The 24,364-nt window shown below is 35.2% G+C and overlaps 1 protein-coding gene across 1 annotated transcript; it reads left to right on the forward strand.

Annotated features, from left to right (window-relative positions):
* Window positions 1-3,414: 3,414 nt before the first annotated feature.
* LOC137047032 (complement factor B-like) lies at window positions 3,415-23,751 on the forward strand. Its single transcript, XM_067424563.1, has 18 exons — window positions 3,415-3,555; window positions 10,217-10,432; window positions 10,613-10,798; window positions 11,065-11,238; window positions 11,367-11,462; window positions 11,597-11,730; window positions 12,021-12,168; window positions 14,221-14,352; window positions 16,629-16,721; window positions 16,919-17,053; window positions 17,323-17,420; window positions 17,721-17,844; window positions 18,730-18,868; window positions 18,956-19,035; window positions 19,197-19,309; window positions 20,049-20,178; window positions 20,293-20,342; window positions 22,909-23,751. Exons 1-18 carry the CDS (start codon window positions 3,495-3,497, stop codon window positions 23,077-23,079), a joined length of 2,280 nt encoding a protein of 759 aa, XP_067280664.1. The 5' UTR covers window positions 3,415-3,494; the 3' UTR covers window positions 23,080-23,751.
* Window positions 23,752-24,364: the final 613 nt, after the last annotated feature.

A 24,364-nucleotide genomic window follows, 5' to 3' on the forward strand; every position in this document is an offset into this window, starting at 1 on the left:
CAGAAAGTAGGCCAGAGGTCATCATCAGGGAAATCATCATCAGGCATTTCGAAATCTCTTTTTCCGTGCATTAATCTAAAATAAACAAAAAAGTATAAAAGGGCTGTTTGATCTTCTCTTTATTCCATTACAAATAGGAAATGAAATGATCAGGTGGTGCTCTGTAGGATTTTTCTGACATCCTTTACTCTTCCCTGATGATGACCTCTGGCCTACTTTCTGTTTGATCTGAATTTCTGCGATCTGAATTTTAGAATATTGAATTTGATGTTCTATATTTTAGAATATTGAATTTGATGTTCTGAATTTTAGAATATTGAATTTGATGTTCTGAATTTTAGAATATTGAATTTGATGATCTGAATTTTAGAATATTGAATTTGATGATCTGAATTTCTTCTTCATCTGAAATCTTGAATCTGTATTTTCAAAAACTGAATATTTACAGTCTATTAATTCAGAAAAAAAATCTGCTGTTTGAAAATACATGTCTATACAATTTCGACATAAAAACATTTCAGATGTGTTCAATTTCAAAGGTTCTATATTCAACATAAAAAAAAATCAAATTCAGTACTATGTAAAATGCAACATAATATTAAATTTTGTTAGATTACACTTGTCAATAATTCAGATTTATACAATTCGAATTCAGATCATTTTGTCATATTTCTAGCTCCATAGAAAACTTGGATTATTTAACTTTTTTGAATAACTTGTGGATGCAGTCGTATGTTATATCCTGTGTTTTATATCATGTTCACACAAATGGGTAGGTTTAGGGATGGGGTGGGGTTGGGTTACATGTTAAAATGTGTCTAAATAGCGTAAATAAAATAAATGTAAATGAAATCATGTTAAAATGTGTCTAAATAGTGTAAATAAAATAAATGTAAATGAAATTATGCTTGCTGATTTAATTGAGAAGCACACTCAAACATGTCATAATGGCAAAATTATAAACCAATAAATAATTTCAATAAATAAATCAAAAAATAAATTTCACCATGACGATAATATTCCCATTCCCAGTGCGTCTGTGTATGACGCCAAAGGTTTCTCATTGAAATGAATGAAGCACCCAGCGCGTCGAAAATTGACGATAAAGGTACGCCCAGCTCGTTGAAAAGTGACGACAAGGGGTCCTGGTCAAGCGTCCATATGTGACGAGTTGGGTGTGAGAATGTGTTGTTTCTTCATAAAGTATATTCTTAATAAAATATGTATGGTCACTTTCAACCTTACAGGTGCTGGCCATATAATTAGAATAACATCAAAAAGTTGATTTATTTCACTAATTCCATTCAAAAAGTGAAACTTGTATTTTTATTTATTCATTACACGCAGGCTGATATATTTCAAATGTTTATTTATTTTAATTTTGATGACTAAAACTGACAACTAAGGAAAATCCCAAAATCAGTATCTTAGAAAATTAGAAAATTGTGAAAAGGTTCAATATTAAAGACACCTGATGCCACACTCTAATCAGTTAGTTAACTCAAGACACCTGCAAAGGCCTTTAACTGGTCTCTCAGTCTAGTTCTGTAGGCTACACAATCATGGGGAAGACTGCTGACTTGACAGTTATCCAAAAGACGACCACTGACACCTTGTACAAGGAGGGCAAGACACAAAAGGTCATTGCAAAAGAGAATGGCTGTTCACAGAGCTCTGTGTCCAAACACATTAATAGAGAGCCGAAGGGAAGGAAAATATATGGTAGAAAAATGTGGACAAGCAATAGGTATAACCATACCCTGGAGAGGATTGTGAGACAAAACCTATTCAAAATGTGAGCGAGATTCACAAAGAGTGGACTGCAGCTGGAGTCAGTACTTCAAGAACCACTACGCACAGACGTATGCAAGACATGGGTTTCAGCTGACGCATTCTTTGTGTCAAGCCACTCATGAACAACAGACAGCGTCAAAAGCATCTCGCCTGGGATAAAGACAAAAAGGACTAGACTGCTGCTGAGTGGCCCAGAGTTATGTTCTCCGATGAAAGTAAATTTTGTATTTCCTTTGGAAATCAGGGTCTCAGAGTCTGGAGGAACAGAGATACACCCAGTCCACGTGGCTTGAGGTCCAGTGTAAAGTTTCCTCAGTCAGTGATGGTTTGGGGTGTCCTCTCATCTGCTGGTGTTGGTCCACTGTGTTTTCTGAGGTCCAAGGTCAATGCAGCCATATACCAGGATGTTTTAGTGCACTTCATGCTTCCTGCGTATGACCAACTTTATGGAGATGCAGATTTCATTTTCCAACAGGACTTGGCACCTGCACACACTGCCAAAGCAACCAGTACCTGGTTTAAGGACTTATGTAATTTATGTAATTACATAAATGGTTTATATAATTATCATCAGACAAAATGTTGTCTATGCTATAATGCATTTCTATAAAAAAGTCTTGCTTTTCAAGCAATGCAGAAGCAAAAATTTTAACACCCATGTTACCTTTGCAAGCACAGACCATTTAATTAGTTTAATTTGTCTTCCTTTTTATTATATAATTAGCATCAAACAAACAAAATAGTTCTTGTTCACGATGATTATTAAACAAAATTATTATGTTGGATGACCTTCCTCCTGGATGCATGTTTGGAACCAGCACACCCTGAGTAAGCAAACTTTAGGTTAAGCAATCAAGAGCTCAGTGAATTTTACGGTAAGCTATTGCTTTCTGGAATACTCCCCAGGAAACAGAGACAAACCCAATCAAAATCCAACAGAAACAGAGACTAAACATGACATACCCAATCAAATCTCTCTCCTTTTGTAGGTTTTTCTTTTTCTCTAGAAACCCAGTTAAAACGTTCCATGAAAATAGGGCACATGTTTATTATTACCAGCAAAGTCAATAACAAATATATCTTTTGGTTCCAAAGTTGAATCTACTGCCTAGATAGCTTTTGATTGATTTTATTTATTAATTTAAAATGGAAATTTGTGCTTTGCATCAGTTTGTCATTCAGTGTAGGCCTGACAGCAGTACTAAAATATTTTGCCTCTGCCTCTACCAAACAATGTCCTGTTCTTTGATAATATATTATGAATTTATCAATTCATAAATTAAGTAGGTGTTGCTGTATGAGGCAAGCAGCTTAAAGAATATTGTTCTCAAATTAACCCTTGCCTTTGAGCTGCTCTCTGGACCCAAAAAATGTAAATTATTGAGGTGTTTAACTCTAAAAATATTCTGTATTCCCCAACAAATCTTCAGTTTTCTACATCTGTATATTTGATAACAAAATAGAATATTGCAAATAGAATCATGACATAATTGTGTATGTGTGTGTGTGTATATATATATATATATATTTTTTTTTTCTTCTGTGTGCTGAAAAAATTGATTCTCTTTATTTGACTTGAGGTTAAACATTGGCCACTGAATGTAAATAAAATCCATTTGCTGACCCCACTATAAAGATGTTTCCCTGTCCATTTGCTTCAGTTTTTTTTTTATATCAGCAGAAAAACTGTAAGAAACAGCATGGAGTGTGAGCAGCGGTGGAATTGGTTAATGCTTGCAATGATATGTCCTCTTATTGCAGGTAAGTCTTTTTGCTTAATCATGATAAACGCATTCCGAAATTAAGAGACAAAACTTTTGTTTATTAAAAAAGGAATATTGGTAACACTTTATAATAATTCAAGCTATAAAGCATTAATTAAGCATTAGAAAATAGTTAGTTCATCATTTATAAAGCATTAAAGCTACACTGTGTAACTTTTTAAGTTTATTCTTAGCCAAAATCACTTAGTTCTTTCAAAAATATATGTGCTCATTAATGTATATTTACTTCTTTCAAGTAATAATGCATTCTCGTAATTTTATAATATACCATTGAAAATGCATAAGTGTTAGGGGTTCGGATGGCGGTCGCCATGTTGCTCCTCCATCTTGAAAGTACATTTGCCAAAGAGGGACATACCCGTAAATTCAAGCTTCGCTTTTCGCGTTTTTACACTTTATGGCACTGTGTCGAATGTGAAGAGGAGGATTGCTTGAGGCTGCTATATGATGATGGAGGATCACTCTTAAGCCCCTTTCTAAATGCACGTCGGACCCGCAATATTCCCGGAATATTGCCGGGTCGCCTTCTGTGTGAAAGCAACCACGTCCCTGAATTGATTACCGAATTCCACCCGGGTCGGGGACCTAGTAACATTGCGGGATATGTATCAGAGTCGCCAAGGAAGCGGAAAAGAGAATTAAGACGGCAACGCAACAGGCAAATCAACAAGACAAAAGTAAATATTGGAGTGGCCTTTCCAAGATGGAAAGAGCTCATGAGGACCAATGATTTTAAAAAGAACGCCAACGTTGCCTGCTTTCTTCTCGACAGGTAATATTAATTCAGCCTATTTGTGTATATTGGAAGTTTTATTGTTGCTTGGCTAATTATATGATGGTGTGCTGAGCATAACACTAGAACGACGTCTAGGATAGTTTTCCTCGCGTCAATGATGAAAAAGTATTGTTTACCTTATAACATAAATCCGTGTTCTATGACGGATAACATGAGATTAATATTTGAATTGCATTATAATTTGTTTGCCTTACGCTAGTGATGTCATATAATATAAAGAATAACGATAGCACTGATAAAAAAAGTTCCTTTACTAAGATTAGCTTGCATTCGTCTGGAACCTGATAGCTGATGTTAGCAATGAAATGGTAAAAAATAACGAAAACGTAAAACTATTATTCATTTTACATATATTAATTTGATCATAGATCATTTGGCAAATTAAATAACTGCAAATTATAATAGTTTTCAAAAGTAACCTCATCACTTGAAGCAACACTCACCGAAGAGGTCGAACTGGAAGCCATGACTAAATCGGCCACCGTAGGAGTTGAAACGAAATTAAGTTGAAATTAAGAGGAAGTTGAAATTAAGAGGAACAGAAACTATTATTCACTGGATGGTCATATACCTTTTCACCACTAGATGGGGGAAAATATCACACAGTGTAGCTTTAATAGACATTTATAGGCAGTTTATAAATACAACTATATAATAATAATAACTATAATATAATAACTAATTTAGGAATGATAAATTGATTATTTATAAAGTAAAATACAATTATTAAACCCATTATAGATATGCTTATAAATCAAGAACAAAGCATTTATATCTGTATTTATAAACAAAATGAATAAATGTCTATTAATGCTTTATAAATTATGAATTAACTATTTACTAATGCTTAACTAATGCGTCAAAGTGTGTAGTTATTATAAAGTGTTACCGGAATGGTAAAATGAAGGTAATTTTGAAGACTTTTATAAATAGCTCACAAATAATTCTCATCCAAGTCTGTTTTGGCAATACTACCAGTCAAAAGTTTCAAAATCTCACCAAGGCTGCATTTAAAAAAATCTAAAATACATTAAAAACACTAATACTGTGAAATATTATTACAATTTAAAGGAACTGGTTTCTGTTAAAATATATTTTAAAATGTAATTTATTCCGGTGATGGCAAAGTGCAATTTTCAGCATCACTACTCCAGTCTTCAGTATCCTGATGGTCCTTTAGAAATCACTCTGATTTGGCGCTAAAGAAACATTTATTCTTATTAATAATGTTTAACAGTTGTGCTGCTTACTATTTTTGTGGAAACTGTTTTTCTTTAAAGGATTATTTGATGAATAGAAAGTTCAAAAGAACAGCATAGCTTCAATGTGATTAGGACTAGTCAAAAACCAGTTAGCGATATCTCTAATTATAATTTTTACTATTAATAATTTAGTTAGAGATATCTCTAATTTAATTATCACTAGTAAAATTGTAATTTTATCTCTAATTAGAATTATGCCTAGTATAAAATCAATTATAGATATCTTTAATTACAATTTCTACTAGTCAAAACTCATTTGAAGATATCCAGAAATATTTTCCAATGGAAGTCAATGGAAGAATATGACTAGTAAAAATAGCATTTTAGATAACTTGAATGTATATTATGACTAGTCAAATAAACATTGTAGATATCTTCAATGCATATTATGACTAGCCACAATCACATTGTAGATATCTTAATTGCAATAACGACTAGTCAAAATTGCAGAGGAGAAATCTAGAAATGGAATTATGACTAGTCAAAACTGATTTATGACTAGTATGGGAAGGTGTAGTTAATGCTAAAACGGCTTGCCATATTAGGAGATCGTACTGGTGATGTTGTGTGTTGGTAATTTAATGAATGAATTTAATGAAATTACCATTGTTGTTAAGTTGTCAGTGAGTCATAAAATTACCAATATATTACGTGGAAAGTACGTATCTGGAATGTTGTTGGTAATATTGTAACATTGTGAGAAGGTCATTTTATGGGAAGAAAAGTATAGGCATGCAACGTAGTTACGTTGTCAGTCAGTCATAAAATTACCGAAATATTAGAGTATTTCACAACTGCTCAGTTACTGGCATTTTCTAGAGTTTTCAGAGAATGGTGTGAAAAGGGAAAAACACACTTAATTACAAATGTTTGTTTGTTGCTTGTTTTGTTTCAATTAATGCAAAAAATAAAAAAATTAACTTATCATAGAAATTTTTAAGCATTCATATATTTGTCAAAAATTTGGATTTTTAACTGCTTTTAAAATAAATAAATGGAGTTGCTCCTCTTGAGATCATCGGTGAGATCATTCCACAAGTCGACCCCTTTTACTGAAATGGTGTTCATTTTGAAGTTTGTTCTGACCATTTGTTTTTTAAACATACTCTCTCCTCTTAAGTTATACTTCTGTTCCCTGTTTTCAAACAAACATAGTATGTTTTCAGGCAATATTTTCCTATTGACTTTAAACATGTAGACACCTGTATTCAGACTGACTAAATCAGGAAATTTTATTGCTTTAAATTTGCAGAATATTGAGTTTGTCGGTTCATTATACGGTGAATGATTGACTATCCTTATGGCTTTTTTTTGTAAAGTAAAAATAGGTTTTGTGTTAGTGATGTAAGCATGCCCCCATATTTCAACACAGTAAGAGAAATAAGGAACCATAAGAGAACAATACAAATTATACAAAGAGGGCATATTTAGAAAATATTTGGTTTAATGTAATGTAGCAATGTGTGGTTTCCAGGATAATTCATGATCTAATATTTTTACAAGAATTTTCTTTTCATTCACCCTTTCTAGTACCACTTTATCCATCTTTAAGCTCATGCTGGTTTTAATTTTTACATTGTCGATTACTGAATATTTAGTTTTACTTGAATAAAAATTTCTCACCATGAGTAAGCAAGGCCTCTAAAACCATACTACTCTAATTTATTCTTTAACAATTTATGATCTATAGTATCGAAGGCTTTTTTAAGGTTGACAAAAACACCCAAAGTAAAATACTTTTTGTCTATATAAATGCAGATGCTTATAATCAACTAATTTAATAACAGCCATTGAGGTTGAACAACCGCTCCTGAATCCATATTGATCGTCACTTAATGTCATGCATTTTTCTATAAAACTATTAAAGGGGGGATGAAATGCTGTTTCATGCATACTGAGCTTTTTACACTGTTAAAGACTTGGATTCCCCTCTTAAACATAGACAAAGTTTCAAAAACTATATGTTGGGCGTTTGATGGAGTATTTCTGTGTCAAAAATACTCCTTCCGGAGAGTTTTTTTCGAGTATGGGTCCGCTTGACGTCGACCGAGCAGAAGGTCCTTGTATGGGCTCTTCTCCCGGAAGGGTGCGCGCACGCGTGACTAGAGCGAGAGAGAACAAATACACGCCCATAAACACTCTCAGCTGCAGATCCACTCGTCTGAGCAACACTTCTGTGGCGCCGCGCTCCACTTTATTCTTATGGGTGACATCAAGCGACTTCAATGCTTCAGCACAGCATTCCAGGAAGGCAGCGCTGCATTTGAACTGATTTAAACGCAGAAATGACGAGAAGCGTCACATCACGCTTCAGTCGCGTCGCAAAAGTGGATCTCCATGGTCGCTGCTGTCAGGACTTCACGAAATCAACAGTTACCAAAAAAGTGTGTTTTTGACAGAGCGGTCCCAACGCTAAAGGTTCACAGTCGTGTGCGGTGAGTAAAACTCCTTCAAATGTCTATGTTGTTGGCTATCGTCACGTAAGTAAACATCAGTAAACAACACGATCATGTATAACGTTAGTTAAAGGACCCGTTCTTCACGTGTTTTCGAAGCTTTGATTATGTTTACAGTGTGCAATATAACATGAGTTCATGTTTCGTGTGTAAAAAAACAGTATTTTTCAAACAATTGACTTATCTGTACAGCGCTGCTTCCTCTGTCCTAAAAACGGCCTGTGATTTCCTTGTTCTATGAAGTCCCTCCTTCAGAAACACGTAACAAGTTCTGATTGGGCCAGCGCTTCCCGTGTTGTGATTGGACAGCAGCTTAGCGCACTTTGCCCGGAAAGGTCCCGCCTCTTACCATAACGGGGAAATGCAAGCGCTCTTCTCCACGTGAGAGAGCAACAAGACCACGCCCCCTATTTTGCGTGTTCTTGTGGGCGGAGGGTTAGTCAACAAACGGTTCTAGTGACGTCATTACATCCCTGCACTTCCTGCTAGTCCAAACCAGCCGTTCGCTGTAGGCTTTGAAAGGGAACTTCTGTTAAATAAAATAGCATTGAACTTTGAGCTTTATAATTTTACAGGTATTACTGTATTTATGCTCTAACAGCAACATTACACACTAACTAAAGTTTGAAAGATGGAATCACGAAGAACGGGACCTTTAATTTATCAATGGAGCATGCGATCTATGGTGTGGGTTTAAATACATTTGTTTAGCTGACCACTATAGGTGTCAGTTTGTTTATTGTAAGCCACCCAAAATAAACCTATAGGGAGGTTCTCACAAAACGTGCTTCGTCATTCAACGGACTCCATTGTTGTTCTATGTATAACGTTACACTAGTCTGACGTGCAAAACCGTTTTGCTTGCTACTGCTAAGGTTTAGTCGCATACAATAGTCCATAAACCGAATCAGGTCCTCATAAACTGCGAGTAGACACACAAATGTTGACAGGCCACTAAATACAGTACATACCACAGAGACGGACGTCCTGCTGTTGTTGCTCCTCCTGTTCAGTTTATTTCATCCTCCGGATCTGATTCTGGATCATATATCTATTAGCTGAGATCGATAGCCGTTTTCTTCTCCACGCTTGAGGACGTCACCGCTTTGTGTGCGCTCGTCATTCTTTAGCTCCACCCACACGATACGCCTCCAGGCGCTCTGTTCTTTTCGGAAAGACTCGGTACAACCTATATTCCTTTTATAAATATAATAAAACTAAAGACTTTTCGGAGATATGAAGGATGCAATACAACTCTATAGGTACTCAAGATTGACATGAGATTGACTGAAACAGAGTGTTTCACCCCCCCTTTAAGTCTCTTCAGAAAAAGTTTTTCCAGTATTTTTGAAAATTGGGATAATAATGAAATTGGTCTATAATTTGAGTATAGATGTCTATCACCACTCTTATAAATTTGAATAATTTTAGCAATTTTAATCTTATCAGGAAAGAAGCCCGATTTAAAGGACAAATTGAAGATATAAGTCAGGGGTTCTAATATAAAATGAATAATATTTTTGACTAATTTCATATCAATATCTGTCCAATCAGTGAACTTTTACTTTTAAAACCATTCACAATCTCTAGTATTTCATTTTTGGTAATGTCAGACACAAACATGGAGGAAGAGTTCCTACTGCTATATTCACAACTCTTCATATTTTTGCTTTTTGAATCAATAATGCCTTTTTATTGGTATATGCAAGGGATATGGCTTCAAACGCACCATAATGTAGGAAATCACATCTACAAAATAATAAATTTTATGGGGGAAAACCCCCAGACCCACACAAAAAAAAAAAAAATGCCCCACCTAAAATATTTTTCAACAGCTGCTATTGGGACCCACCAAGTTTTTTATTAGCTTCCGACGGACATGGGTTCACATGACAATGCTGTGCTAAAAACTGAAAAGATTTTGAGATGACAACATTGTCAAAACGATCCCTGTTCACCTATCCGTCACTTAACCCGAGGACAACTTAATTAGAAGGTATCTTAAACTGTGCACACAAAAAACACATTTCCCAACTACAGTCCGCCCGGTGAATTTCGGCCATTTCCATGTCAATCGTTACAATTTTTTTTTTCTGTGACCTCCACTGATCTGACTGTTTCTAGGTGCTCCATCCTCCATGTCCATAATACATGCATCATGTCCCGAAGAGAATCTAAACATTACTGGAGGGAGCTTTGTTCTTTCTAATGGCTATTCAGATGGGAGTTTCCTAAGATACATCTGTCCGAGTGGATATTACCCATCGGTTCAGTCACGTCGTTGCCAATATGGACTCTGGACCCCAAAGACCAGCACCAGAAAAACCCCAGAGTGCAAAAGTAAGAAAGGCATTATCATGTGGGTTACCGTGATTTTGAGTCATTATATCATGAATAAATGTTGGAGTTATTTATTTTGAAGCAGAATGGTGTAATTTTTAAACAATTGTTTTTTTTTTTATATCTGAGGCTGCTTTAAAACATCTCTTCTATATGTGTTTATTCATGCTTTTATTCTAGAGGTCACATGTCCCAATCCTCATGTTTTGGAGAATGGAGAGGTGACCCCATATAAAGACAGGTACTATGTAAATGACACAACCAGCTACTCATGTCATTCTGATTATAATTTCCGTGGATCGGCGGTCCGTGTTTGCAAGCCTAATGGGAAGTGGAGTGGAAGCACACCAATTTGTGGACATGACTGTGAGTTGTTGCCAACATTTTCAGCAGTTTAACTAATTAAGTTATAATTAATTGGATATAAAAATGCAAATTTAGTTCCTGGTAAAATCTCCTGCAAGTTAAATACCAGAGTCATTGGGTTTTCATCTGTGTCATGTTAGTTTAACAGAAATTTAGCAGAAAATAGGTTTAGCAGAAATATCATTAAATGTACCTTCGTGCACCTGCCTAGATCAAATGGAGGTCCACAGATCTATTTGTCTCTTTTGAAAAATACTTTCTCACAGCTGATCACTGCCCTGATCCTGGCGTTCCCCCTGGTAGCAGGCGAACAGGCCACATATTTAACATCAACAACAAAGTCAGCTACCGCTGTGACAGTACATTGACCTTGATTGGTTCCAAAGAGCGAGTGTGTCAGGAGGGTGGCCAGTGGTCAGGAACAGAGCCACAATGTTACGGTGAGTCTTCTAAAAGCTACATCCAAGTTCCAAAATGATGTTCCTTGTATGGACTTGTGTTCTCATTTGCTTATAAAATGTGGCTTTTCTGGATAATGCGCCTGTAATGTTGTGTAAATACTGTACAGCACATTTCACGTACGACACCCCGGAGGAAGCATCAGAAGCATTCAGCAGTGCTCTGAAGTCAAATCTAGCAGTTTCTCAACAGTATGAAGAAGAAGGTACCCTTGTGTGACTTACAGCCTTATACATTTACAAATGCATGTTTTTAATCATTAGTAATAATTGGCTCGGAAAAAGAAAACAATCATATTAACAAATTTATACATGAATGTGTTGTACCTTCTGTCTTCAGATCAGCATGGGAAGAAAATAACTTTGGATCAAGGTGGAAAACTTGATATCTACATTGCTGTGGATGCATCTGGAAGCATCAATAAGACTGAATTTGAGAAGGCAAAAAAAACCATTAAAATGCTTATGGAGAAGGTATGTCCCCCCCAGAGTTTACTGTAGTGAAATTGTAAGACCAATTAGCATTGTTTTTAGGCTACTGGTGCAGGTGATGAAGCTTTCTTAAATCATTCTAAAAGCAGTAATGTACTTGCTATTCATTTTGATGTTAAAGGCTCTTGAAAATGTTTAAATTCATTACCATTGTAATGCTATCGATAGTGAACTTGACTTTTAACCTCACATCTTTGTCGAAAGCCTTCAGTATGAGCCTCAAAGGGTTAGTTCACCCAAAAATGTGAATACTTACTGCTCTTTCCCAAAAGATTAGTGACTACCAGGTCTCTCCAAACTATGAGATCCTGATATTTGCTACGGAGGTTCATCAGATAATCTCCATGAGGGACTTTAAAACTAATGGAGGTGAAAATCTATTACGGGTTTTTGAAAGACTGGAGAGGTTTAATTATAAAGGTAAGTATGGCTCTGAGTTTTATTGTATACATTGATACAGTCAGATTTAGAGATGATTATTACAGAAAAATGTGTCATGCTAAAATAGTACATTTTGGGGTACGGCAACTTGTTACAGGGACACTATCCTCCAAAAATACTGATAGGCACCCTTTTACTGATATATACTCTCGAGATATGTTAAGATACTAATAGAGACAATAAAATAATGGTTTTACTTTTGGGAGTTCTTCCCAATTGACAAGCTGTTGTACCCTTAAAGGTGTATAGTTCTTTCAGACCAATACAATTGGAGTTATATTTAAAAAGTCCAGGCTAACCTTAATCCAAGCAGTAGTAGTAACGCTAGCTATTTTTGAAGTACATAAAAAATGCAGCTGTCCGTCAAATAACATGCTCCACACGGCTCCGATGGGTTAATAGAGCCTTCTGATTCGAATCGCGTTTGTGTAAGAAAAATATCCATATTTAAAACTTTATAAAGGAACCCCTCCTTGAAGTCATCCATTGTAGTCATGGCTGTTTAAGTATTTAACAGCCACAAGATGGCGCCAGCGTTAAGCATAGAAGTAGTACCGGCAGTTGTTATCTGGAAATAACATACCGCTGGAATGCGTGATTGACCAATCAGAATCAAGTATTTCGCAGAGCCGCTGAGTTGTGCTACTAAGGCCTAGTCCACACGTACACGGGTATTTTTATTACCGGAGTTTTTCCTCCTCCGTTTTAAAAAACAATCGCGTCCACACAAGCACGGTTTTTAAAAAAAATCTGTCCACATGAGAACGCAAAACTACGCTATGATTGGCTGCCTGATTTCCACATGGGTCCCATTCACTGCACCGATGCACATTGCACTGACTGAGGGATGCCATGGGCTCAAGTGAAACACTTCTACGAGTTCCTTTACTTTGGACTCAGTGACAGGTAACTGTATACACAGGTGCAGGGCCGAAGTGGACTGTATAGCTTCACACACTTGCTTTACTATTTTGTATTATTGCATTCTGGCGCCTTTGTTCTGCAATACAATTAAATAACTGAACATCTGTAGGATAAACATGTGATAAGCGCTGTTAGTGGAGTCCACCGCATAGAATCGACTCACGTAAATCAAAAGGAGATGTGGAAAATCTGACGTCAAACAAAGGAGAGAACGGCGCGCACTTCAATTTAAAAAACCGAAATCTCCGGTTTCACCATCTACACGACAACGCTGTAACCGGAGTTTCTAAAAATCTTCACCCTGGCCGGAGTTTTCAAAAAAGTCCGGTTTTAGTAACCGGATACAGCGTTTGCGTGTGGACGAACAGCCAAACCGCGTAGAAAAAGCTGCGGTTTTGAAAATACCCGTGTTCGTGTGGACAGGGCCTAAAATTGTGGTAACGAGTGGTAACAGACCAGATGTACACACACACACACACACCTCTGCTTTTGACGTGCGCTCTGCTCAGCGCCACTGCGTATTGAAGAACACACAGGTGACGAAGCCGAAGCCTCCCACCATGTTCATATGTTTAAAGCCCCCCTAAAATGGGCCTAGCGACACCATTTGGCAATATAGTGTATATAATTACAGTTTAGACTAACTTGAGCTAAATTTTTGTACAAAAGTAGTACAAATTAAACAAATTGTATATACTTAAAAAAATCCCAATACATGTTCTAATTTAGATGTTTTTATTTTAGATTTAATGTAAGCACTTGTACGGTGTAGGCTACATTTAAGGACACCCTCAGACCTTAGTCATATGATTAAAAGCCTCAGACTAAAAGGCTTTATAGTCATTGGGCAAAACGGCATCATGCCTTAACCTGAAAGGCTTCAGGTCTTAAAGTCAGTTGAATCCGATAAGTAATTATGAGACCTGACTCCTGAGGCTGTTTTTCCTGAGACCTGAAGCCTTTTAGTCTGAGGCATGATGTTTTTTCATCATGACTGAGGTCTGAGGATGCCCTAAAATGTACACCGGACACTTGCTTTTAGAATCAATAAAATGTTTCTCATTAACTTGCTGATTGTAATATTTGTTTATGGTGTTTTTGTAACAGATCAATATTATCATACGGGTACCAATATCGCCAAACTCTATTCATCCATTTTTGCCAGCATGTCATTGGAGAAATTCATCAATCCAGAGGGCTTCCTTGAGACCCAACATGTCATCATTGTATTCACTGATGGTATTTATCTATTCCATTTATAAATTGTTTTTACTATTCAAACGATAATTCATGTATGTGTATATGGACAAAATACCCACACATTTTTGATCTTGTGGGGAAATTATATTTTTTTGGTCCCCACGAGAAACCCCCCCTTATAAAGACTATAAATAACACAAAATTATGTTTTTTTGAAAATGCAGAACGTTTTCTGTGACGGTTGTGTTTAGGGATAGGGTTACAGTGTTAGTTCACTCAAAAATGAAAATTATGACATTAATTATTCACCCTCATGAAAGGCTGATCAAAGGTGATCAAAGACTTTTGTTCATCTTTAGAACACAAATTAAGATTTTGTTGTTTATCGATGAAATCAGAGAGCTTTCTATTTCTCAATATACAGCTACGCAGCTACCACTTTGACGCTAAAAAAAAAAATCATAAAGAGGTCGTAAATCGAATCCATATGAATTGAACGGTTTAGTCCAAATTCTCTGAAGAGGCTCAATCGCTTTATATGAAATCGCTAACAAATTGAATTCAGGCTTTTATTCACATATAAATATTGATCAGTGAACATAAACAGAAGCTCAACGGAACCAGCTTGACACATGAAAACAAACCTCATTGGTTCTTGTGGAAGCTCTAATACCACGTAACACACAAGAATGAACCTCACTGATTCTCGCACATCAAGCAAACATGCTTGAGCTTGAGCTTCCGTGTGAGTTGTTGATGAATGTTTATGTGAATAAAAGCCTAAATTCAATCTGTTCATCAAATAAAGTGATCAAGTCTCCAAAATTTGGACTAATTCATAGTTTTACGATTGTTTATGAACTTTCTGAAGTGTCAAAGTGGTTGTTGCGCAGCTGTCACTAGCTAGGTTTAGTGTATCATACTGTTTACCAATAGCTGATGGAAATGCCAATTATCGTTTTTTTTTTTTTTTGCTGCAAATGTCTGCATAATCGTTTTCCGTTTATCTATCGCAAATAAATTTTGCTTTTTAATAAAAAAACTTTTTGTCGAGACAAGGGGCTTTAACATAAATAAATGTGATGTCATGTGACACATTTAGCCTATTAGCCTTCTGCTCGTGGCGTTGCTCCCGCACCGTTTCTCTGTAGTTTAAAGGCTCACTAAATCTGTTATATTATTCAATATATTAAGTTATTGTATTACTATTATTACGTTATTGTATTATTATTATATAATTGTATTACTATATTATTAAGTTATTGTATTATTATACTACACTCTAAAAAATGCTGGGTTAAAAACAACCCAAGTTGGGTTGAAAATGCACCAACCCAACAATTGGGTTGTTTTAACCCAATGGTTGAGTTGTTTTAACCCAGTGGTTGGGTTAAATGTTGCTTAAGACAACCCAATTGCTGGGTAAGAACAACTCAACCATTGGGTTAAAACAACCCAATTGTTGGGTTGGTGCATTTTCAACCCAACTTGGGTTGTTTTTAACCCAGCATTTTTTAGAGTGTATTATTAAGTTATTGATATATTAAGTTATTGTATATGATATAATTGTATTAATATATTATTAAGTTATTGATATATTGAGTTATTGTATTACTATTGATAAAAATAAATAGTACTATTACTATTGGTAAGAATAAATAGGTTTCCTCTCAAATATAATTCATCCTTATTTTTGTAATTTTTTGTTTTTTACAATCTAATAAAATGTCAGAATAATCAGAAAAACTAAAGAAAAAGAATAGCTAGCTAACGGCGGCCATTTCTGAATATTGCTCGATGAAGTATTGATCTAAACAGTGTTTTTAACAAAGTAAAAAAAAACCACTTGTTAAAACATTTTCTATGTATATGGCCTACAATTTAATAATATAATAAAGTTTTTTTTTTCAAAATAGATAAAAATATAGCGTCTTGAAAATCTCTGTAGCTCCTCAAAAATAAAAATGTCAAAAAAAGAAAGGATGTTGGAGTACACAACATTCGTCTGTATCTAAATAAAAAAATAATCTTAATTAAAAAAATAATCTTAATAAAATTTTTCCTAATTTGTGTTCCGAAGATGAACGAAAGTCTTATGGGTTTGGAATGACGTGACGGTGAATAATTAATGACAGAATTTTCCACTTTTGGTGAACTAACACTTTAAGGGATGGGATATACAGTTTGTAGAGTATAAAAATCATTATGTCAATGGAAAGTTTCCACAAAACATGAAAACCCAAAAGGTATTTTGCCATAAAAAAGAAATAAAAATATATAATTTTCACTGTAATTGCTGTCATCATACTTCATAGGTCAAGCAAACATGGGGGGGAATCCCATACCTAAAGCGAACAAGATCAAACATTTAGTCACCCAAGATGATCCAAAGCGTGAGAAGAAACTTGGTGAGCAATGCATTTTATTAATCAAAATTATTAAATAAAAATAAAAAAAAATATTTAGAACAAGTAGTATTTTTCAAAATTGTTATTAATTTACAAGTGGCATGGGACAGCAAAAACTGCACATATTGATTTAAAGACTTAAGAAGATAGAAGTTTTCTTTATGTCATATTGATATGAATTTGCCCTCTTTATCCAGATCTTTATGTATTTGGAATTGGAGATGTACAAAAAGAATACATTAATGGCTTGGTATCACAGAGGGACCAAGAAAAACATTTCTTTCATCTTCTAAACTTGGACGAGGTGCAGACGATGTTTGACAACATGATTGGTACTGTAGCTATTATTTATAGATTTAATATAGATGTACATTTGCATATTGCTCATAGTGTCTATGTGAGAGGAGAATGCATTCGTTTGAATATGTGTAATGGACAATGAGATTGTGTGTGTAATTTTGTTCCATGAAGGAGAGAAAATCATACAGGTTTGGAACTACACAGAGGTGAATGAATGTTGACAGAATACATTGACTTAAAGAACCTCTCGTTCTTATCATGTAATGAGTGATTATTCTTATGTACCTGCTTCCTCACACAGATGAGAGCACCAGTGTAGGATTATGTGGGATTCATCAGAACTATGACCAAGATAATAAACGACGTGCATATCCCTGGTTGGCACAGATTACTTTTGATGTAAGCATAACCTTATTATTATTATATAACCTTATTATATAACCATTATTATTATTAATATTTATAAGACAGACAGACAGACAGACAGACAGACAGACAGACAGACAGACAGACAGACAGACAGATAGATAGATAGATAGATAGATAGATAGATAGATAGATAGATAGATAGATAGATAGATAGATAGATAGATAGATAGATAGATAGATAGATAGATAGATAGATAGATAGATAGATAGATAGATGTGATATGGCTATAGCGATGAAGCATGACAACTTCTTCTCTGCTCTTCATGTAGCGTCCTTCCCTAGGTAAAAACTGCATGGGGTCTTTAGTCACCTCAAGTTACATCTTGACAGCAGCTCACTGCTTCAAAAAGGTAGACACACCTGATAGGATAACGGTTATTCTGGATAAAGATGGTAAGGTTGTGTCCTCAACTGATACAACTTGTCAGAACAATTAAAGAAGAAAAATGGGTAACACTTTAGAATATTTTTCCATCATTAATGAATAACTGCACATGAACAAACGAGTAACGCACTATTAACATTCTAGTAACTATTAACTAAAAAGATATTCTGATTAATGAATTAGTAAGTAATAGTGCTTAGTCGAATGTGGTAGTTTACTATTAGCTAATCAATACTATATTTTTCATACCTCCCAGAGGACTACAAGAACTACTTTATACAGCTTCATAATTAACATGCATAATTAATTTTAAAGTAAAGGTCATGGTAACCCACTAGAAATGCTTAAAGTAAGCAAATCCTTCAGAGGGAATTACTAATAGGTGTATAATAATATGTTTTTTCGCTTTAGAATACTGATCCAAATAATTAGTAATTCTAAAACATTATAAATCTTTAGTAATGACTTAAGTCATTTGTAAGCTTTTGAGATTTTTGTATGTTTTTTTCTTCAAGTTTTGGATAGTAATTCCTTCTGATGGATTTGGTAACACTTTAGTCATTACTAGTGGGTAACCATGATCTTCACTTTAAAATGAATTACATTATGCACTATTCTGTTCATTTTGAATCTTTGAATTCAGTTCTATGGGAGGTTTACATATAGTAGATACTGATTAGCTAATAGTAAACTACCACATTCAACTAAGCACTATTACTAATTTGTTAATTAGAGTATCTTGTTAGTTAACAGTTACTAGAATGTTAATAGTGCGTTACTCATTTGTTCCTCTGTAGTTATTCATTAATGATGGAACAATATTCTGAAGTGTTCCTGAAAAATGTTTTAAACAGTACAAATCTTATCAATGACATTTACTTATCCTTTTTCAGTTGTAAAAGTGAAACGATTCATACTTCATCCTGAATATGACATCACATCAAAAAAGCATATGGGAATAAATGAATCTTATGAATTTGATGTAGCTCTTATACAGCTGGACAAGCCTGTTACAATGAGTGCTTATCTACGGTGAGTAGTATGTAATGTGATGTTACTTTATTAAGAATTTAAAAAAAGCTGAATTAATTAAAGATCATCATGTGCATCTCTTTACAGACCAATCTGCATCCCCTGCACCAAAGAAACCAATGGAGCTCTGAGACTTTCAGACAGTGAAGGGACGTGCAGAAAACATGGTAAAGTACCAGATAAGATATCTGCCAGACAAGCTGCATGCATATTAGAACATATCAAATAGTTTGAAAGATTAATTAAATGTAGATATATTAAACATGCGACACAATGAAATATACTAAACACAAAATGTCATACATTTTTCTCTATGCACTTGTTACAGAGGAATTACTATTGGGCAATGAAATTGTGGAAGCTGCTTTTACGTCTAAAATGGATTCCAGAACTAATGCTCCACAAAAAATAAAAAAGATCACAATCAAGCGTGGAAAATATGTAAGGATTTTATTATTATTATTTTAGGATTTTAATTCTAGACCCACTTTATATTAGGTGGCCTTAACGATACAATGATGTTTTACAAATACCTGCATGCAATTACGTCAGTAATTAATTTGTAATTAATCGGTAGTTACATTTATAATAATATATAATATATAATAATAAAACACTGTTGACATTTCCCTTACACAACCGTACCATTAACCTACTCATACTACTAAACCTATGCCTAACTTTACCCGTATCCCACCTCAAAGCAAGTGTTTTGCAATATAATATGAACAAAATAAGGAAATTGTACCTATTTTTTATGTAAGTACATAGCAGTTAAGGCCACCTAATATAAAATGGGACCCAAATGTTCCAGTGCATTATGAATCATCAGTTTTTCTAAGATTGTATTCCTAGAGGGGAGAGGCTGTACATTTGAAATGTATGTTGTGTATTTTCTAAAAGCAAATTTTGTCAAGTTTTACAAATACACAAGAATATGAACAAACTAAAAGCAACAAACCTTAAACTTTGATTTTATGGGGCCTTTAAAATGTCACCTAAAAAACAAAGTTCATATACTTCACAATTATTTGCTAGCACATTCCTTTAGCCATTTAACATTAATTATGTGCAATACGCAAAAGAAAACTTAATCAATTAAAAAAATTTTAAAAAACGAATATAAAGGTATTTCATCCACAACAATCTAAGAACACTTCTTTGTGTACTTGTTCTTTAGCGGGATGCCTGTGTTGAAGATGCAAAAAAAGCACAAGGAATCAAAGTGACAAATGCAAAGGACGTAGTTACAGACAATTTTCTTTGCAGTGGTGGCACTGAACCACAAGTAGATGATGTTGCATGCAAAGGTATGTTTGATTTTTACGTCATAATGATTGTTGAACATTTTAATCATTAGAGATCTGAAATTAATTGATATAATCTTATACAGTTCTTTGTGTCTGCATGTCATTTTGTAATAGGTGAAGGAGGTGGGGCCACTTATGTGAATAAAAAAAGTCGACTGATTCAGGTGAGATTTCCACTTCCTTTTGAAAACAGTATTGGTCATGTGGCTGTAAAGACTTATATAAAATGGCACTTCAGGGAGGGGGTGCCATTAATAGGGGCGTGCCAAAAAAAGTGAACACCTTCATGAAGGGCCTTTCCACAAGTCTATTAGTGAATGGTAGGCCTACATGCCACGATCACAGGAAGTAATTATAACATTTATGGTCATGTGACCCAGGGTGGTGAGTCATCAAAAGCTATGGCAAAAGAGTCCGAGTTAATGTATAAACAGAATAATTCAAGTTGTTTAGTTTTTTTGTGATATATTGCACACATTTGCATTTGTCATGAATTATTTCATATGAAGTTTAAATAAGTTATGCATAGGTAATCAATACATTTAATGGTAGAACCATAATGTTTTCTGACTAGCTGCAGGGTCCAAAGAAAAGATGGCATGTTTTAAAGTTGAAGAAAAGAGAGGATACTCCCCAGGTAGCAAGCAATCATTGAAACTATGTTGAGTCAATGTTGATGCGTCAACGCTAATTGCATTGAATCAAAATTACAGACTGATGTTGGTTCAATGTGACTTTTGCACCGGCGGTTAATGTTGAAAGAATGGTGAGATTTCAACAAAAAGTGTTTATTTAAAGGACAACTCCAGCGAATTTTTAAGTTTATCTTGATCGTTATATCTTTGTGAGTACAGTCTATAGAAAAAAAAAACGAACCGTGGTGCTTGCAACACAGAGTTATTACAGTTGCTGCCCAGAGCCCTTCCTCAGCTAAAACGGCAGCTTTGGGGGCATTCACGTAAAGGGTGTCTTTGTGCCTCTTAACAGACACAAAATGCAATTAAAATGGCTGTCCAAAATGAACAGGTCCCTCACATGACAACGAGATGCGTTTAGCCACTAGCCATTGCTTAAATTCACCTGTCCCGTGGGAACGCAGCGGTAGCAGTAAAAAAAGGACAGTCCAGTTGGTAAGAGCGCCATGTGTGTGTAAAGCAAGATTTTAAATTACTGCACATATTTCCTCAAGCCGGGTCTATAGACTGTACTCACAAAAATATAACGATCAAGATAAACGTAAAAATTCGCCGGAGTTGTCCTTTGATTTTTACAGCACATTGAAATCGGAAAAATCAATACTGCTTTGTCGAGCACTTTTGGTAAGCAGTGTCATTGTGATAATTGTCCATTGGTGTTTTCCAACCATTTTTCGATACACTTGCTATAATCACGAAGGCCCACCCCTAAACCAAGCCCTCAGTGGATCAAATCAGCTAAAGCAATTGGAAATGCCCATCATGGTTTGACACACCAAACTGATTGGGAAACACCCACTAGTGTTCTGCAGAGATACATACCTGCATGATCTTGTGGTCATCAACTACATATCACTGTTTGTTCAATGTCACTGTCTCCACCCATGTGTGCTGTTGGCTTTCATCAAAATTTGAATTGTGATCCAACACTTTAAACATTGAAATGTCAAACTACACCAGAATCGATAGTGCATTGTATTCGCAGCCATTCACTTTCTCAGCTGGCGCAAATCTAAATTTACTTCTGTTAAAGGTGCACTATGTAGTATTTTTGCAGTAAAATATCCCCAAAATTTTTTATATATTTTGTTCAGTTGAGTTCTTACAATATCCCAAATGTTTCCAACTATTTGTAAATTGTGAGAAAATTGCTATTTTAACCAAGGAGCCGGGACGTCGCCTGTCAATTGCGTCATATCTGTGTTACTCTCGGTTTCCGGTTTTATTTAGCAGAAGCGCTTTACTCTTAGCAGTGTGAACAAGTGTCACAGCAGTCGCCGAGCGAACGCACAGAGTAACGCCATAACATCATTTTAAACACAATTAAATGTAACTAATATGATAAACAGAGCTGCGTTTCCACATACTAATGACTGGAAAAGTAGAAATGGTGCCGGCGACTGTGTCTCGCCATAATAAAAGTCCCATTGCATGCGAGGCTTGTGTTTGTGTAGCAATTGCTCCAGCGGCCTTGCTCAGCTCCCTCAACACTCCGTCCTGCTTTGCTTCATACTACAGTAACGTTAATAACCGCATCCATGAACATGATTTCTGCCCGAGTCCTATCTCAATTCTTTTCCACCGGCTATGGACAACACATTAAATAGTGGTGATTAGATTGGCAATTCACCCTTGTGCATAACTAGCCATGATGTTACCACAAATATAACACATCATGAATACAAATCATACAATATTAATCTAAACACACACACACACACACACACACACACACACACACACACACACACACACACACACACACACACACACACACACACACACACACACACACACACACACACACACACACACACACACACACACACACACACACACACACACACACACACACACACAGTCCATAAGATCATTATACACATTATACACATATCACAGTTTGTTTAGTTCTGCTTCATGTTTAGGGGCGTGTGTGCATCTAATTAATTCTATTAATTCAAAAACGTTGTGCAAGTTTAAAGTGTGTAACTAAGAAATATTAACTTTTTTAACGTCTGTAAAATCTTTTTGATAGGTTGGTATCGTAAGCTGGGGAGTGAGGGACATCTGCTCAAAAAATCCAAACTCCCGTTCAAAAGAAGACACCAGAGATTATCACACAAATCTTTTCAGTGAGAATATACAATCATTCCTTAAAGAGCACCTAGGAAATGACCAAATAGGACACCCTCTATTATTCTTCTGAATGTTTTAGCAGACTGAAACTGTGTTAGTGTAATTTGATAAAATTTTCATTGATATATTATGACAATTTTAAGTCAAATAGCTGGTCTTTGTTAAAAATTAATTTAGTTTAGAATCAGTCTTTCATGTATTATTCCTTTTCATTTTATGACTATGCTATGTCTATGCAGTTTGTGCGATACTATCAGTATGTCCAACCAGTGGCAGGCAAGGGAGTGTCATTATTTTTGCACTTTTGTTTGTTGATGCCAATGGTGCAGAAATTGTGGATGACATGGAGTTACAGTATATTTTTGAAATTCAATGCCATTGTGTTTTTTTGTTGACATTTTGGTGAAATCAACCTACAAATTGCTACTACAAGTTCCAAGTTCAACATGTCTCTCACACACACACACACACACACACACACACACACACACACACACACACACACACACACACACACACACACACACACACACACACACACACACACACACACACACACACACAGACACACACACACAGACACACACACACACAGACACACACACACACACACACACACACACACACACACACACACACACACACACACACACACACACACACACACACACACACACACACACACACACACACAGACACACAGACACACACACACACACACACACACACACACTGAATCAAATTGCAAATTGGTCTTAAGTGCTTTTTAAGAGAACATGCCTTGATATAATATAGTTTGTACACCGCTCTGATGATAAGCAAATACTTCAAGATGACAATTAAAATAAAGTCTTATTCTAAAGACTAAATCGGTGATACATTCTGACTTCCATTACTACAATTCACAATTGGTTTCCATTATCACAATAAATAGCCTTACTGTACACCACTGACAGCTGTTTAATGGTTGAAGTATGAAAGAAGATTATGTTCTACATTAAAAATGTCAACTATGGCACTGAGCAGAAGAGAACCATTGTTAAGCTAACATGTTTTACAAACACTAACTAATGTTTTGGAAGTATAAAGTATGAATTGTACAGTCTTGTCTCATGGATATCAGGTCATTAGACTGATTCCCTAAATTCCCTAGATTCCCTAAGATATCAAATACACTACTGATATATCAGCAGTGTATTTGATAATATAAATAGAATTCTCATCTCACAAGACATTTTCTATGTTATAATGTATTTCTATAATAAAAAAAATTATATAATAGATCTTACTTTTCAAGCAATGCAGAAGCAAAATTACTTTTTTTACAGCCATGTTATCTTTGCAAGCACAGACCA

Source organism: Pseudorasbora parva, chromosome 18, assembly GCF_024679245.1.
Source record: "Pseudorasbora parva isolate DD20220531a chromosome 18, ASM2467924v1, whole genome shotgun sequence".
NCBI classification, from domain to species: domain Eukaryota; kingdom Metazoa; phylum Chordata; class Actinopteri; order Cypriniformes; family Gobionidae; genus Pseudorasbora; species Pseudorasbora parva.